The sequence below is a fragment of the Delphinus delphis genome, chromosome X (assembly GCF_949987515.2).
Source record: "Delphinus delphis chromosome X, mDelDel1.2, whole genome shotgun sequence".
NCBI classification, from domain to species: Eukaryota; Metazoa; Chordata; class Mammalia; order Artiodactyla; family Delphinidae; genus Delphinus; species Delphinus delphis.
In genome coordinates, this window is record NC_082704.1 from 114,216,498 (window position 1) to 114,235,929 (window position 19,432).

Here is a 19,432-nt window from a genome sequence, read left to right on the forward strand (position 1 = left end):
TCTTACTGCCTGTGTTTCTTCGGCATCTGGCTCCTACCAACTCACACTGTTCCCCGTGAGGTCGTCAGTTACCTCCATCACGTCACCAGCAACGGCCACGTCTCACACCTCATCCTTGACTGACGTTGGTAGCACTTTGTTCCTCCTCTGTGAAACACACTCTACCCCGGGCCTTACTGACACAGCTCACCTACTGCTTTCCCTCCTGACGCCCTGTATTGTTCTCCTTCATTTGGCTACTAAATATTCCTCTGAGCTGTGTCTAACTTTCACCCTCTCTCGCTGGGTACAAGTTAGACCTAGCCTAGAGGAAATAAAGCTCGTCTTCCCAGGCCCATTCTTATTCTTGTTCTCCTACCCTCTATGAATTGCCCGCAAAGGGTAATCTTGCCCAAGGCATTTCAGAGCAGGTCGACGTTCTCCCAGTGGTTTTACAGTGGTGCCCAAGCTGCTCCTCTGGGCCCTGTCTGCCTCCAACATGCTTTCTTACTATGGATCCTCTCACACCCTGTTCCAGCCACATCTGTATTCTTTCAACTCCTTATTTGAAGATTGAACTCAACTACAACCCTTACTAGGTTTCTCAGCTTCTCGTCTATAAAAAGGGAAAAATAACTACCTATGACCTAGGGTTGTTTTAGTGACTAAATGAATAAAGGAGAGTACCACACTTAAATAGAACTTGCTATATGCCAGCGCTAGTCTAAGTGTTGTTAACTCAGTGTCACTCTTTCATCTATGTCTGCCCACAGTCTATTTTTCTACAAAGCCTCCCAGAGTAATCCTTTAAAAAAAAACAAGCCAATCACCTCATGGCTCTGCTCAGCACCAACTAATGGTTTCTCCTCTCAAAACCAGAAGTTCTCACTATGGCAATGATCTGGCATCCCGTACTGGATTCAGGTTACACTGACCTCCTTGCTGTTCCTCACCCAGGCCAAGCACACATCTTTTTCATTTATGGTTCCCTCTACCTGCAAAGCTCTTTTCCCTGTTATCTATGTGGCCTACTCTCATTTCCTTCAGGTCCTACTCAAATGTCATCAGTGTGGCCATCCTTAACTACCCTCAACTGAGCTTTCTCAATCTTGGCACCACTGACATTTTGGGCTGGATCATTCTTTGTCATGGGGTGCTGTCTTGTGCATGGTGGGATATTGAGTAGCATCCTGGTCTCTACCTATTAGATGCCCACAGCACCCCACTGTCCAGTTATGACAACCAACAATGTCTCCACAGCACCCCACTGTCCAGTTATGACAACCAACAATGTCTCCAGGTATTGCGTCCCTTGGGGAGCAAGACTGGGCACACTCCAAAAAAACCCCACAACCTTCTTCTCTATTCTCCTCCTCTTTCCTATACATCTTTTTTGCACACATGCACAGACATACGTGTATATGCCTATATAGTCACAGGGTTTTCTCTTAAATAGGATAATTGTCATACATACTTTTCTGTGAGTAGGTTTTTTTCTTTTCCTAATAGTATGTCACAGGTATCAGAACAAACAGATGCACTACACTCTTGAATGGCTTCAGAGTACTTCTCAAATGCATTTCACTATTACTTTACGGATGAATATTTAGGCTCTTTTCCATTTTCCACTACTAGACAATTTTTGTGAAACAATGTTTCACTGCAGCAAACATTCAAGTACATAACGTGAGCATTCCTACAAAGGTAACTGTTGTAAGAGAAAATCTGTTTGTAATTTTGACACATTCAGATTCTTGCATTGGCCAGCAAACAAATCTCTGCTATTAGCAATCTCCTAGAGAAACTCCAGGTCTTGTACCTGAGCCTTGTAGGGGTTGGGGCCAACAGTGTAAGCCTAGATGTCTGCCAAATGCCAGGAGGAAGGGATGCCTGCTTATTAGCCCATGTAGGTGCATTCCTCTTTGGGATTTTTCCCATTGCAATTTGAGAGCCTGTAAGGGAAAAGCATACCTATGCTCCATTACTTTGTTTCTGGGAACTTCTTTCCAAAACTGAGTCAATTCTGCTGGGCCTGTGCCAGATGACTGTTCCATTTCTGCAGCCATTATCAGAAAACGGTCTTGGGCAGAGACTGTTAAACCTGCATTCCAAAAGGGTAACTTATTATATAATAAACAGGAACCTTTACAAAGGGACAAAGGGTTGGCTATGTGGCTTAAGCATTATTCTAGAAAACACTAAGGAAAACGAATAATATGGAACTATCTTATTATTATTTTTTTTTGTGGTACGTGGGCCTCTCACTGTTGTGGCCTCTCCCGTTGCGGAGCACAGGCTCCGGACGTGCAGGCTCAGCGGCCATGGCTCACGGGCCCAGCCGCTCCGTGGCATGTGGGATCTTCCCGGACCGGGGCATGAACCCGTGTCCCCTGCATCGGCAGGCGGACTCTCAACCACTGCACCACCAGGGAAGCCCGGAACTATCTTAAAAAAGGAAAAAGTTCTCCTAAAGATGAATAATTTTTTTGTTTGAAATTCAATTTTAACTGGCATCAGTTTAAACAATTTTACTTCTTAAAAAAATTTTGTTCTAATGAGAGCCATTCACCCGTCTCATTTTACAGGTGAGAAAACAGATGCCCAGAGTGTGGCGAGGTGACTTGCTGATACCCTGCTAATTTCTAGATTCCAGTCCAGCTTTGCTGAGTCATCACCCAGCCCCAGGCCTCCCATAACACCCCACTGTGGCCAGCCAGGTGACAACTCACCCCCGTGGGGAGACACGACTATATCAACTGATGCACCCGGGTCACAACTGCTGTTGCTGGGCTTGACTCTGTACTTTTCTGGAGCAGTTGTTCTCACCTGTTTACAAAAAAACAGTAGTCACATAACCTTTATGCTCTTTGGGGGGAAATGGCTTTAAAATGACTTAAAAATCATTAATAAAGTCTATAAAACAATCTTGGTGGTTACGTATATAGAATATATCTTTCCCCATCTGCAGGAAAAAAGCATCTCAATCTACTAGAAAAAAACACTCATCAGTCTGTTACTTAGCCTTCCTCTTAAACTAAAAACTGTTACATATTTATTCTGTTAATCACCTGAATTTAATAATTCATGTTCAAAAACAACACACATTAGAACACATGTTACAATAGTGTCCAGAAATTTAAAAGCAGCAATCAAAGGACATCTAGGAAGTAGGTGATTTAAGGAAGTAATACCCTACAATAAGGGGCAGTGGTGGAGTCAGTCCTGTTATACTTAATGCTCAGTGTCAGGTTAGTATCCAGTATAAACTATACTCCAGAATATACTACACTTGGGGGAAACTGCACTTTAGATTTTATAGTTTTATTTTTTCACTCTCTATGAATTAAATTATTCATACAATGAAAAGTGTCTTTTTTTTTTTAAACAAACAAACCCTGGGACTAATTTGGACAGTACCCTATTACTGCACATTAAAGACTAAGATACAGACCTTAGGGAAAATTTTAGATAAGCTGTGACACACAGAGATAGAAGGCAGTATGACAAGCCTAAAAACAGAAATAAAACCACTGTACAAGTTCAAAATTATCAATCTTTCAATTTTCACACACAATTTATATCTTTCAGGTATTTACCTTAAATGCCACTATGTTTTTCGTTACATTTGTCAACGTTATTAAAGCTTTCTTTTCTTCAGATTCTGTACTTCCAAAATACAGTTCTTCCGCTGGGCTAGGTGACAACAAAAGCATAAGCCAATGGTATTGCTCAGGATAAATGACAATCTAATCATCAGCTTGAAGAAAAACATTTGGTTAATACTTTACACTCATTTGTATAAAGAGATTTCATCAAAGGAGATTACAAAACAATACCTAATATATTTTGTATTTTAATCTTACTGATTCAATGCACACTAAAAAGTCCTATGGTTTCCCCCTAGATCTAAAAGCAAAATAGGGACGTACAGGAGCGAATTAGGAAGATTCTGAATTAGTCCTATAATCAGCACCATCTTAAGGTTTCTTTATTAAACCTCTTTGGTAGGTGAAAGATAAAAATCAGAGAAGAAACTGCTGCTTCAACTTTACCTAATTACAAACATTAGAATGGGGCACATTTTTATACATCAAGAGAAAAGAGTATAACTCAAAATGGTCATCAGGGATATATTTAAGTAACAGAATAAGTCCTGACTATAGAAAGGTTTTTTCTAAATAATATGGAAGGAGAAAAACACAAAATATGGGGCAGGAATTACTGGAAAAAACTGTCAAAAAATCAGTGAGGCTCAAATGCAAATTTTACTGTTACTGGCCACTGTATTTTAAAAATAAAAAGACTCAAGCAAAGTTTGTGTAGTTTAATTACATGAGCCAAATCGGGTGCCTCCAAATGATGCAGAAGACTGTGATTTTTATTTGTTTACTTACTTTTAAAAAAAATTTATTTTTATTTTTGGCTGCATTGGGTCTTTGTTGCTGTACGTGGGCTTTCCCTAGTTGCGGCGAGCAGGGGCTACTCTTTGTTGCGGTGCGTGGGCTTCTCATTGGGTGGCTTCTCTTGTTGCAGAGCAGGGGCTCTAGGCGCACGGGCTTCAGTAGTTGTGGCTCTCGGGCTCTAGAGCGCAGGCCCAGTAGTTGTGGCACACGGGCTTAGTTGCTCCGCAGCACGTGGGATCTTACCGGAGCAGGGCTCGAACCCGTGTCCCCTGCATTGGCAGGTGGATTCTTAACCACTGCACCACCAGGGAAGCCCAGACTGTGATTTTTAGATAAAAAGGTGAATTCTTCAGATAGCCCTTGACTATAAGCTCCACCTTTAAATAGATTCATTTTATATCAGGAATATGTGCGTTATCAGAGATATTTATTCATGTAAAGAACACACATTTTAAAAAAGTGCTCTCCCAGGAGAGCTGTGCCCAGCTTTGGACAAGACATAAATTAGCATGGTTGCTGGCATCTTTTTAAAACCCAATCTGAAATATACCACAGAAAAAACAGGAAGGTTAATGGATCTCAGAACTGCTCTCAGTATCCAGCACAAAAACCATGAAAAGCTCTAGGGAGACAGAGGTTGGTTAGGGGTGTGTGGTGTGTGGTGTGTGGTGTGTGGTGTGTGTGTGTGTGAGAGAGAGAGAGAGAGAGAGAGAGAGAGAGAGAGAGAGAGAGAGAGAGAGAGAGGGAAGGAGGGAGGGAGGGAGGGAGAGGGAGAGGGGGAGAGGGAGGGAGAGGGAGGGAGTGCTGATTTTCTGGAGAGATGGGTGGGCACTGCAGAGTTGGCTTTCTCCCTAGCCGGATCTTCTAGCCATACCTTGATAGTTACAAGCCAGGACCTATGGTTTTGACAGGCCTCCAGAGAAAAAACTAACTTCCAAACTAGTAGAGGGAAAAATGGGAAACAAATTCCAAAGTGGGGGAAACTACAAAGAAAAACCACGGAAAAGAACATGCACGTGTGTTTCCCTCCTTCCCTCTCACACACAGACTCCTGCAGATGGTGAAGATAAATCCAAATAGAACAGTTTTCAAAATATATGTAAACAAACCAATCCTGTCGAGAATTTCAGATTTGATGTTTAAAATGTCTGGCTCTGTTGTTCATGAGTCTTTAACAGTAACATACAAAGGTTTCAAGTAAAGGGATAGAAAATGATACAGTAGGCCATTACTAAATAAAGTTGGTAAAGCAGTATTAACATAAGGCTGTACAGATTTACCAACCAAAAGCATCATTAGTGAGAAAGGTCTTTACATCATGATAAGGCAACAATACTGAATTTTTTGGATTGAACAACCTAGACAGAAAAAGAGAGATGTGCTGAAATTCGGCTTTGGTAAAAACCCTATTTTTCTGGTTCAGCTTTAGCTTTTGGAAGGTCAAACTGATAAATGGCTACTTCAGTGTCATTTCTGGCAACCTCAGACTTGTGCAAGTCAAACACTATCAGTAAAATGAGAAAAATATATGTCATTCAGATTTGTTGTTAATATATGAATATTCACTCTTATTACCTGATGCGGGATAAAGGCCCTTTAAACACACTCAACAGAATAAATAACAAAAAGGTAGCTACAAATACCCACTATATCTGGAAACCAATGTGAGTCTTCAGATAACCCTTAATTTTATATTTCCACAGTTTCAAAAACAGGCCAGAAGTTTTCTTAATTTTGTAGTTCCCTCAAAAGGATCAAGATATATTATGAAAGCATAGTTAATAAAATCCTCAACTAGTACCTGATGTGTAATAAGGGCCCTTTAAACACACTCAATGGTTTCTTGAAAGCTTTCATTTTGGAATCAACTTTTTCATTCTCTTCTGCTTTGAAAGTAGGTTCAATTATGTTAACCTAAAGACAAAAAATATATATATATATATATATGAAGAAAAACAGATAAATTGAATTTCACACTGACAGGCAGTTCATTAGGTCAAAAAGTAAGCATTATAGTGACTCAATCCAAATTGCAATCTTTAACATGGGTTTATTATATCTAAATTATATATTTAACATATAGTAACCTGATGATTGACCTATATTTGAGTGCCTACTATGTAAATAGGCCCTTTTAGAAAATGTAACATGGTCATTCCCTTAAGAGTTTTTATTTTTTTGGCCACCCCACATGGCTTGTGGGATCTTAGTTCCCCAGCCAGGGATTGAACCCAGGCTCTCAGCAGTGAGAGCGCAGAGTCCTAACCACTTGACCACCCGGGAATTCCCCTCCCTTTTAAGCGTTTTAAAATCTGTTCTACACTGCAATATATTTATCCCTCTATCAAGTCCCTGATATCTCATAAAAACATAACTAAGTGTTCTTTAAAAATGAAAAAGAGAAAGTAGGTCAAGGTAATGTTCTGAGTTAATTACTTTTACTTATTTTAGATAGATAAAAAATACTTTAGAAAAAAAGGACTCTTGTAAGATGTGTTTAGCCAATTTCTATACAAAAGCAAGGAATCAACCTTTTATATACTGTAGCACACTACCAGTCAACTAGTGCTATCCTTCCTCTTTCTTTTTACGTACAAAGATATGGAAGGGCAGCAAGTTAAGTGCATTACCTAAAATTACATAGCCAGCTATGGTAGAATTGGGGCTATGTCACAGCTTCTGTCTCAATTTCATTTTTTTGTGAAAAATACCTTTTTCAGGGGAAATAGACACTAACATAATCATAGTCGGGGACTTTAACACCCCACTTTCACCAATGGACACATCATCCAAAAACAACAGAATACACATTTTTCTCAACTGCTCATGGAACATTCTCCAGGACAGATCATATCTTGGGTCACAAATCAAGCCTTGGTAAATTTAAGAAAATTGAAATGGTACCAAGTATCTTTTCTGACCACAATGCTATGAGACTAGGTATCAATTACAGGAAAAGGTCTGTAAAAAATACAAACACATGGAAGCAAAACAATAAACTACTTAATAACCAAGTGATCACTGAAGAAATCAAAGAAAAAATCAAAACATACCTAGAAACAAATGACAATGGAGACACGATGACCAAAAACCTATGAGATGCAGCAAAAGCAGTTCTAAGAGGGAAGTTTATAGCAATACAATCTTACCTTAAGAAACAGGAACCAACTCAAATAAACACCCTAACCTTGGACCTAAAGCAATTAGAGAAAGAAGAACAAAAAACCCCCCAAAGTTAGCAGAAGGAAAGAAATCATAAAAATCCAATCAGAAATAAATGAAAAAGAAATGAAGGAAATGACAGCAAAGATCAAAAAAATTAAAAGCTGGTTCTTTGAGAAGATAAACAAAATTGATTAACCATTAATCAATTAGACTCATCTCAATCAGACTCATCAAAAAAAGAAAACAGAGAAGACTCAAATCAATAGAATTCAAAACGAAAAAGAAGAAATAACAACTGACTGCAGAAATACAAAAGACCATGAGAGATTACTACAAGCAACTACATGCCAATAAAATGGACAACCTGGAAGAAATGGATAAATTCTTAGAAATGCACAACCTGCCAAGACTGAATCAGGGAGAAATACAAAATATGAACAGACCAATCATAAGCACTGAAATTGAAATGGTGATTAAAAATCTTCCAACAAACAAAAGCCCAGGACCAGATGGCTTCACAGGCGACTTCTACCAAACATTTAGAGAAGAGCTAACACCTATCCTTCTCAAACTCTTCCAAAACATAGCAGAGGGAGGAACACTCCCAAACTCCTTTTATGACACCACAATCACCCTGACACCAAAACCAGACAAGGATGTCACAAAGCAAGAAAACTACAGGCCAATACCACTGATGAACATAGATGAAAAAATCCTCAACAAAATACAAGCAAACAGAATCCAACAGCACATTAAAAGGATCATACACCATGATCAAGAGGGGTTTATCCCAGGAATGCAAGGATTCTTCAATATACGCAAATAAATCAGTGGGATAAACCATATTAATAAATTGAAGGAGAAAACCCATATTATCATCTCAATAGATGCAGAGAAAGCTTTTGACAAAATTCAACACCCATTTATGATAGAAACCCTGCAGAAAGTAGGCATAGAGGGAACTTTCCTCAACATAATAAAGGCCATATATGACAAACTCACAGCCAGCATCATCCTCAATGGTGAAAAACTGAAAGCATTTCCACTAATATCAGGAACAAGACAAGGTTGCCCACTCTCACCACTCTTATTCAATATAGTTTTGGAAGTTGTAGCCACAGCAATCAGAGAAGAAAAGGAAATGAAAGGAATCCAAATCGGAAAAGAAGAAGTAAAGCTGTCACTGTTTGCAGATGACATGATACTATACATAGAGAATCCTAAAGATGCTACCAGAAAACTACTAGAGCTAATCAATGAATTTGGTAAAGTAGCAGGATACAAAATTAATTCACAGAAATCTCTTGCATTCCTATACACTAATGATGAAAAATCTGAAAGTGAAATCAAGAAAATACTCCCATTTACCATTACAACAAAAAGAATAAAATATCTAGGAATAAACCTATCTAAGGAGACAAAAGAGCTGTATGCAGAAAATTTTGACACTGATGAAAGAAATTAAAGATGATACAAATAGATGGAGAGATATACCATTTCTTGAATTGGAAAAATCAACATTGTGAAAATGACTGTACTACCCAAAGCAATCTACAGATTCAATGCAATCCCTATCAAACTACCACTGGTGTTTTTCACAGAACTAGAACAAAAAATTTCACAATTTGTATGGAAACACAAAAGACCCCGAATAGCCAAAGCAATCTTGAGAAAGAAAAACGGAGCTGGAGGAATCAGGCTCCCTGACTTCAGAATATACTACAAAGCTACAGTAATCAAGACAGTATGGTACTGGCACAAAAACAGAAAGATAGATCAATGGAACAGGATAGAAAGCCCAGAGATAAACCCACACACATATGGTCACCTTATGTTTGATAAAGGAGGCAGGAATGTACAGTGGAGAAAGGACAGCCTCTTCAATAAGTGGTGCTGGGAAAACTGGACAGGTACATGTAAAAGTATGAGATTAGATCACTCCCTAACACCATACACAATAATAAGCTCAAAATGGATTGAAGACCTAAATGTAAGACCGGACACTATAAAACTATTAGAGGAAAGCATAGGCAGAACACTCTATGACATAAATCACAGCAAGATCCTTTTTGACCCATCTCCTAAAGAAATGGAAATAAAAACAAAAATAAACAAATGGGACCTAATGAAACTTCAAAGCTTTTGCACAGCAAAGGAAACCATAAATAAGACCAAAAGACAACCCTCAGAATGGGAGAAAATATTTGCAAATGAAGCAACTGACAAAGGATTAATCTCCAAAATTTACAAGCAGCTCATGCAGCTCAATAACAAAAAAACAAACAACCCAATCCAAAAATGGGCAGAAGACCTAAATAGACATTTCTCCAAAGAAGATATACAGATTACCAACAAACACATGAAAGAATGCTCAACATCACTAATCATGAGAGAAATGCAAGTCAAAACTACAATGAGGTATCACCTCACACCAGTCAGAATGGCCATCATCAAAAAATCTAGAAACAATAAATGCTGGATAGGGTGTGGAGAAAAGGGAACCCTCTTGCACTGTTGGTGGGAATGTAAACTGATACAGCCACTATGGAGTAAAGTATGGAGGTTCCTTAAAAAACTAAAAATAGAACTACCATATGACCCAGCAATCCCACTACTGGGCACATACCCTGAGAAAACCATAATTCAAAAAGAGTCATGCACCAAAATGTTCATTGCAGCTCTATTTACAATAGCCAGGACATGGCAGCAACCTAAGTGTCCATCGACAGATGAATGGATAAAGAAGATGTGGCACATATATACAATGGAATATTACGCACCCATAAAAGATACGAAATTGAGTTATCTGTAGTGAGGTGTACGGACCTAGAGTCTGTCATATAGAGTGATGTAAGTCAGAAAGAGAAAAACAAATACCGTTTGCTAACACATATATATGGAATCTAAAAAGAAAAAAAAAAGTTCATGAAGAACCTAGGGGTAAGACGGGAATAAAGACACAGACCTACTAGAGAATGGACTTGAGGACATGGGGAGGGGGAAGAGTAAGCTGTGACAAAGTGAGAGAGAGGCATGGACATATATACACTACCAAACGTAAAAAGGTAGCTAGTGGGAAGCAGCCGCATAGCACAGGGAGATCAACTCAGTGCTTTGTAACCACCTAGAGGGGTGGGATATGGAGGGTGGGAGGGAGGGAGACGCAAGAGGGAAGAGATATGGGAACATATGTATATGTATAACTGATTCACTTTGTTATAAAGCAGAAACTAACACACCATTGTAAAGCAATTATACTCCAATAAAGATGTTAAAAAACTTACCTTTTTAAGAAGAGCTGTTTGTTCTTCATTAGGAATTGTTTCCAAGGTTTCTTTGCCATCACTTTCTATATCTTCTTTACTTGAAGCTTCATCCTCACTGGCAATAGGCCCATTTTCACACAATGGTGTCTGGAAGTCATCATCTACAAGTGGTGGATAGCTATACTTGAAAGGATCCTGAGAGAAAAGAATTTTGTATCAGCTTGCTAAGAGGTGGGTGGAGAAATAATTCTCTTAGTAAAAGTTAAAATCCATTCCTCTGGCCAAGAAAACAGAGCTAATTAGATAGTGAAATTTAAAACAAAGCAAGCATTTTGAAACAGCAAGGGTAAAAGCAGGATGTGGTGTGGGACAACTGGCCAGCCATCTGTAAAAGAACGAAATTGGATCTTCAGCTCATTCTTTTTTAAAAAAAAAATTTACTTTTTATTTTTTTGGCTGTGTCGGGTCCTAGTTGTGGCATGTGGGATCTTTCGTTGCAGTGCACGGACTTATCTCTAGTTGTGACGTGCGGGTTTTCTCTCTCTAGCTGTTGTACACGGGCTCCAGGGTGCACGGGCTCTGCAGTTGTGGTGCACGGGCTCCAGAGTGCATGGGCTCTGTAATTTGCGGCATGTGGGCTCTCTCATCAAGGCACACGAGCTCAGTAGTTGTGGCGCGTGGGCTTAGGTGCCCCGCAGCACATGGGATCTTAGTCCCCCGAGCAGGGATCGAACCCGTGTCCCCTGCATTGGAAGGTGGATTCTTTACCACTGGACCACCAGGGAAGTCCCTAGCTCATTCTTTATACCAAAAAGAATTTCAGATGTATGAAAGCTCTAAATGTATATGTGTATTTTTAAAAAAACGACATAAGCTCCAGAACAACACATAGGAGGATTAAAAAAACAACAAAACCCCAAAAACACAAAAACTAAGTAAGGGAAGGCCTTTTCTAAGTAAAACATGAAACCCAGAAGGCATAAAAATATGGACAAAAAATGAGCACGCCAAAATGAAACGTTTGTGATTGAGGACCGAGACAAGATGGCAGAGTAGAAGGACATGAGCTCACCTCCTCTCATGAAAACGCCAAAATCACAACTAACTGCTAAACAAACATTGACAAAAAAACACTGGAACCTACCAAAAAAGATATTCTACATCCAAAACCAAGAAGCCATAACGAGACAATAGGAGGGGTGCAATCACAATAAAATCAAATTCCATACCTGCTGGGTGGGCTACCCACAAACCGGAAAATAATTAGATAGCAGAGGTTCTCCCACAGGAGTGAAAGTCCCGAGCCCCACATCAGGCTGCCCAGCCTGAGGGTCTGGCATCAGGAGGAGCCCCCAAAAGCATCTGGCTTTGAAGGCCAACAGGGTTTGATCACAGGAATCCACAGGACTGGGGGAAACAGAAACTCCACTCTTGGAGGACGCACATAAGGTCTGATGAGCACCAGGACCCACAGGTAAAAGCAGTGACCTCATAGGAGCCTGGGCCAGACCTACCTCCTAGTACTGGAGGGTCTCCTTATGAGGTGGGGGGGTAGCTGTGGCTCACTGTGGGGACAAAGACACTACTGGTGGTAGTTCTGGGGAGTGCTCATTGGCGTGAGCTCTCCTGGAGGCTGCCATTTTCTCACCAAGACCTGGCCCCACCCAACACCCTGCAGGGTCCAGTGCTGGGATGCCTCAGGCCTAACAACCAACACAGTGGGAACACAGCCCCACCCATCAGCAGACATTCTGCCTAAAGTCTTCCTGAGCCCACAGCTGCTCACCAGAGGGACAAGACCCAGCTTTGTATACCAATGGGCAGGAACCAGTACCTCCCAACAGGAAACCTGCACAAGCCTCTTAAATAAATGGTTTTTTTTTTTTGGCCGCACCGTGTGGCTTGAAGGATCTTAGTTTCCCCAACCAGGGACTGAATGTGCACCCTCAATAGTGAAAGCATGGACTCCTAACCACTGGACCGCCAGGGAATTCCCTGCAAAAGCCTCTTAGACTGGCCTCATCCACCAGGGGGCAGACAGAAGAAGCAAGGAGAACTACAACCCTGTAGGCTGTGGAACAGAAATCACAATCACAGCATGTTAGACAAAATGAGACCAGCAGAGGATTATGTCCCAGATGAAGGAACAAGATAAAAACCCCAGAAAAACAACTACATGAAGTGGAGATAGGCAATCTACCCGAAAAAGAATGCAGAGTAATGACAGTAAAGTCGATCCAAGATCTCGGAAAAATAATGGAAGCACAGACCAAGAAGACACAAGAAATGTTTAATAAAGAGCTAGAATACCTAAAGAAAAAACAAACACAGATGAACAATATGATAACTGAAATGAAAAATACACTAGAAGGAATGAAGAGTGGAATAAATGAGGCAGAAGAACAGATGAAGTGGAAGACAGAATGGTGGAAATCACTGCCACGAAACAGAATAGAGAAAAAAGAAAAGAAATGAGGACAGTCTGCGAGACCTCTGTGACAACATTAAATGCACCAACATTCACATTAAAGGGGTGCCAGAAGGACGAGAAAGGACCTGAGAAAATGTTTGAAGAAATAATAGCTGAAAACTTCCCTAACATGGGAAAGGAAATAGTCACCCATGTCCAGGAAGTGCCGAGAGTCCCACGCAGGATAAACCCAAGGAGGAACACCCCGAGACACATATTAATGAAGCTGACAAAAATTAAACACAAAGACAAAATATTAAAAGCAATGAATAACATACAAGGGAACTCCCAGAAGGTTATCAGCTGATTTTTCAGCAGAAACTCTGCAGACCAGAAGGGAGTGGCACGATATATTTAAAGAGATGAAAGGGAAAAACCTACAACCAAGATTACTCTATCCAGCAAGGATCTCATTCAGATTCAACGGAGAAATCAAAAGCATTACAGACAAGCAAAAGCTAAGAGAATTCTGCACCAGCAGACCAGCTTTGCAACAAATGCTAAAGGAACTTCTCTAGATGGGGGAAAAAAAGGCCACAACTAGAAACAAGAAAATTATGAATGGAAAAGCTCACTGGTAAAGGCAAACTAACAGTAAAGGTAGGAAATAATCCACACACAAATATGCTATCAAAACCATCAATCATGAGAAGAGGGAAGTACAAACGCAGGATATTGGAAATGCATTTGAAATTAAAAGACCAGCAACTTAAAACAATCTTATTCGTATATAGACTGCTATATCAAAACATGGTAACCGCAAACCAAAAATCTGCAATAGACACACACAAAGGAAAAAGGAATCCAAACACAACACTAAAGTAAGTCACCATATCACAAGAGAACAAAAGAGGAAGGGGAGAAAAAAGACATACAAAAACAAATGGAAAAAACAATTAACAAAATGGCATTAAGAAGGGAATTCCCTGACGGTCGAGTGCATAGGACTTGGTGCTTTCACTGTCATGGCCTGGGTTCAATCCCTGGTTGGGGAACTAAGATCCTGCAAGTGATGCAGCATGGCCAAAAAAATAAAATAAAAAATGGCAATAAGAACATACATACAGATAATTACTTTAAATGTAAATGGATTAAATGCTCAAACCAAAAGACATAGGCTGGCTGAATGGATACAAACCCATATATATGCTGTCTACAAGAGACCCACTTCAAATCTAGGGACATACAGACTGAAAGTCAGGGGACTGAAAAAGGTATTCCATGCAAATGGAAATCAAAAGAAAGCTGGAGTGCCAATACTCATATCAGACAAAATAGACTTTAAACTAAAGACTGTTACAAGAGACAAAGAAGGACACTACATAATGATCAAGGGATCAATCAAAGAAGATATAACAACTGTAAATATATATGCACCCAACTTAGGAGCACCTCAATACATAAGGCAAATGTAACAGACATAAAAGGGGAAATTGACAGTAACACAATAATCATGGGGGACTTTTAACACCTCACATCAATGGACAGATCATCCAGACAGAAAATCAATAAGGAAACACAGGCCTTAAATGACACATTAGACCAGATAGACTTAACTGATATTTATAGAGCATTCCATCCAAAAGCAGCAGAATACACATTCTTCTCAAGTACATGGGAAACACTCTCCAGGATTGATCACATGCTGGACCACAAAGTGAGCCTTGGTAAATTTAAGAAAACTGAAATCATATCAACAATCTTCTCCAACCACAATGCTATGAGACAGACATCAACTACAAGAAAAAAACCGTAAAAAACACAAACACGTGGAATTTAAATATGCTAATAAACAACCAATGGATCACTGAATTAATCAATGAGGCAATCAAAAAATACCTAGAGACAATGACAATGAAAACACAAAGATCCAAAACCCATGGGAAGCGGCAAAGCAATTCTAAGAGGGAAGTTTACAGCAATACAATCCTACCTTAATGAAACAAGAAAAATCTCAAAGGAACAACCTAACCTTACCCCTAAAGCAACTAGAAAGAGAAGAACAAACAAAACCCAAAGCTAACAGAAGGAAACAAATCATAAAGATCAGAGCAGAAATAAATGAAATAGAGATGAAGACAACAACAGAAAAGATCAATGAAACTAAAAGATGGTTCTTTGAGAAAATAAACAAAATTGATAAACCTTTAGCCAGACTCATCAAGAAAAAAAGGGAGAGGGCTCAGATCAATAAAATTAGAAATGAAAAAGGAGAAATTACAACAAACACCACAGAAATACAAAGGATCACAAGAGACTATTACAAGCAACTATATGCCAATAAAATGGACAACCTAGAAGAAATGGGCAAATTCTTAGAAATGTACAATCTCCAAAGAATGAACCAGGAAGAAATAGAAAATATAAACAGACCAATCACAAGTACTGAAATGGAAACTGTGATTTAAAAATTCCCAAGAAACAAAACTCCAGGACCAGATGGCTTCATAGGTGAATTCTATAAAACATTTAGAGAAGAGCTAACAACTATCCTTCTGAAACTATTCCAAAATACTGCACAGTAAAAAACACTCCCAAACTCATTCTATGAGGCCCCCATCACCCTGGTACCAAAACCAGACAAAGATATCAAAAAAAGAAAATCACAGGCCAATATCACTGATGAACATTGATGTAAAAATCCTCAACAAAATACTAGCAAACTGAATCCAACAATACATTAAAAGGATCATATAGCAAGATCAAGTAGGATTTATCCAAAGGGATGCAAGGATTTTTAATATCCACAAGTCAATAAGTGTGATACACCAAACTGACAAACCGAAGAATAAAAACCATATGATCACCTCAATAGATGCAGAAAAAGCTTTTGACAAAATTCAACACCCATTTATGATAAAAAACTCTCCAGAAGGTGGGCATAAAGGGAACATACCTCCACATAATAAAAGGCATTTATGACAAACCTACAGCTAACATCATACTCAATGGTGAAAAGCTGAAAGCATTACCTCTAAGATCAGGAACAAGACAAGCGTGTGCACTCTCACCACTTTTATACAACACTGCTGTGTACAGGACTTCCAAAACTATCAGAGAAGATAAAAGGAATCCAAAATGGAAAAGAAGTAAAACTGTCAACTGTTTGCAGATGAAATGATAATATACATAGAGAATCCTAAAGATGCTACCAGAAAACTTACTAGAGCTCATCCATGAATTCAGTAAAGGTGCAGGATACAAAATTAATATACAGAAATCTCTTGCATTCCTATACACTAACAATGAAAGATCAGAAAGAGAAATCAAGGAAACAATCCCATTTACCATTACATCAAAAAGAATAAAATACCTAGGAATAAACCTACGTAAGGAAGCAAAAGACCTGTACTCTGAAAACTATAAGGCGCTGATAAAAGAAACTGAAGATGACACAAACAGATGGAAAGATGTACCATGTTCTTGGACTGGAAGAATCAATACTGTCAAAATGACTACACTACCCAAGGCAATCTACAGATTCAATGCAATTCATATCAAATTACCAATGGCATTTTCCACAGTAGAACAAAAAATTAAAAAATCTGTATGGATACACAAAAGACCCCAAATATCCAAAGCAATCTGGAGACTATACTACAAAGCTACAGTAATCAAAACACTATGGTACTGGCATAAAAACAGAAATATAGATCAATGCAACAGGATAGGAAGTCCAGAAATAAACACACCAACCTACGGTCAACTAAACTAGGACAAAGGAGGCAAGACAGTCTCTTGAGTAAATGGTGCTGGGAAAACTGGACAGCTACATGTAAAAGAACGAAATTAGAACACTCTCTAACACCATACACAGAAGTAAACTCAAAATGGATCAAAGACCTAAATGTAAGACCAGATACCATAAAACTCTTAGAAGAAAACATAGGCAGAACACTCCCTGACATAAATTGCAGCGATATCTTTTTTGTTCCACCACCTAGAGTAATAAAAATGAAAATAAAGAAATAGGACCTGATTACACTTACAAGCTTTTGCACAACAAAGGAAACCAAAACCAAAAAGACAACCCACAGATTGGGAGAAAATATTTGTAAACAAAGCGACCAACAAGGGATTAATGTCCAAAATATACAAACAGCTCATGCAGTTAAAAAAACAAACAAACAAAATAACCCAATCAAAGAATGGGCAGAAGATCTAAATAGACATTTCTCCAAAGAAGATATACAGATGGCCAAGAAGTACATTAAAAGATGCTCAACATAACTAATTATTAGAGAAATGCAAATCAAAACTACAATGAGGTATCAGCTCACACTGGTCAGAATGGCCATCATTTTTAAAAAAAAATCTACAAATCATAAATGCTGGAGAGGATGTGGAGAAAAGGGAACCCTCCTGCACTGTTGGTGGGAATGAAAGTTGGTACAACCATTATGGAGAATAGTATGGAGGTTCCTTACATAACTAAAAATAGAACTACCATATGATCCAGCAATCCCACTTCCTGGGTATATATCCAGAGAAAACCATAATTTGAAAAGATACATGTACCCCAACGTTCACTGCAGCACTATTTGCAATAGCCAAGACATGGAAGCAACCTAAATGCCCAAGAGAGGAATGGATAAAGAAGATGTGCTACATATATATAAAGGAATATTACTCAGCCATAAAAGGAAAGAATTAATGCCATTTGCAGCAACATGGATGGACTTAGAGATGATCATACTAAGTGAAGTCAGACAGAGAAAGACAAGAATCACATGATGTCACTTATATGTGGAATCTAATAAAAAATGATACAAATGAACTTATTTACAAAACAGAAACAGACTCACAGATCTCGAAATCAAACTTACAGTTACCAAAGGGGAAACATGGGGGTAGTGATAAGTTAGGAGATTGGGATTAACATATACACACTACTATATATAAAACAGATAAGTAACAAGGACCTACTGTATAGCACAGGGAACTCTACTCAACACTCTGTAATATATGGGAAAAGAATCTGAAAAAGAATGGATATGTATGTATATATATGTACAACTGATTCACTTGGCTGTACACCTGAAACTTACACAACATTTTAAAGCAACTATACTCCAATAAAAGTTAAAAAAAAAAGAAATAATTGGATGTTTAAGGGGGAAAAAAGAAACATATTTTCAGCCACCTTTAATGACCATCATTCAGTAATAATAGAGACTTTTCATTTGCTTTTTCAGATGTCTGGGAATCAAGATACTCATAACCAGTTTAAGGTCCAATTTGGCTGAAGAAATTATTGTGCATGTCTGTATAGGAAAAATTCAATTTTCTGTTACCCCCACCCCACCCAGTTTCTCTTGCAGTGAGTTGAAGTGTGTTGGGAGTTCTGTGGAGGATTATGTTGAGTTCTGATAGTCTGGAAACAGAATCTTAGACCTAAGGATAATATATATTTGTTATCCTTTAAAATAAATCTGAGTCTCAGATCATAAGTGTTGTCTAAGGACTTTGTACTATTTCTTCTTTTCTTTTTTTCCTTTTTAAAATCATCTTTAGCTGGTTGCCAAAAGCTGCTGAGAACTTTCTGTATAACACATCATCCTCATGGAGAGTAAGAGTAAATTGTGGGGCTTCCCTGGTGGCGCAGTGCTTGAGAGTCTGCCTGCCGATGCAGGGGACGCGGGTTCGTGTCCCGGTCCGGGAGGATCCCACGTGCCGCGGAGCGGCTGGGCCCGTGAGCCATGGCCGCCGAGCCTGCGCGTCTGGAGCCTGTGCTCCGCGGCGGGAGGGGCCACAGCAGTGAGAGGCCCGCGTACCGCAAAAAAAAAAAAAAAAAAAAGAGTAAATTGTGGTTCAGATATTTTATTCAGTCGCTAAGAGATGATCTTTGATAGGTTCCAGATGTATTGTACAAATAAAATATGTACTATAAAAATAAAAGATTGATAGCTCCCCCCAAAAAATATTGGTTCAACTTTTTTAAAATGAAAGAAAACAAAGAAAAGCACACACGACAACTTTTCATTTTGCTAGTCCTTTGGTTCTAGTTGAATACAATTTTGCCAGTACAAAGTAGATTGTAAAAATCAAATAATTGAAGTATTAATCAAATTAACCCAAAGCATACCAAATCCATAGGTTTCACAGTTTATTTAAAAAAGTCATTATCCAAATATGTTTCATTGTTATGG

General features: G+C 38.9%; 1 protein-coding gene across 4 annotated transcripts in view; it reads right to left on the reverse strand.

The window, feature by feature from the left end:
- Positions 1 to 19,432, reverse strand: part of MOSPD2 (motile sperm domain containing 2) — a 59,900-nt gene that overhangs the window by 9,652 nt on the left and 30,816 nt on the right. For all 4 annotated transcript variants that reach the window (XR_009518044.2, XR_011246341.1, XM_060002912.2 and 1 more), the window contains exons 9-13: positions 10,832 to 11,008; positions 6,184 to 6,296; positions 3,576 to 3,672; positions 2,709 to 2,805; positions 1,951 to 2,080 (exon numbers count right to left, since the gene is read on the reverse strand). Coding sequence is in view for 2 of the 4 variants with exons in the window: in XM_060002912.2 (XP_059858895.1) it covers positions 1,951 to 2,080; positions 2,709 to 2,805; positions 3,576 to 3,672; positions 6,184 to 6,296; positions 10,832 to 11,008 (614 nt within the window). In the remaining 2 variants the exon portion in view is untranslated. The remainder of the gene's footprint in view (positions 1 to 1,950; positions 2,081 to 2,708; positions 2,806 to 3,575; positions 3,673 to 6,183; positions 6,297 to 10,831; positions 11,009 to 19,432) is intronic.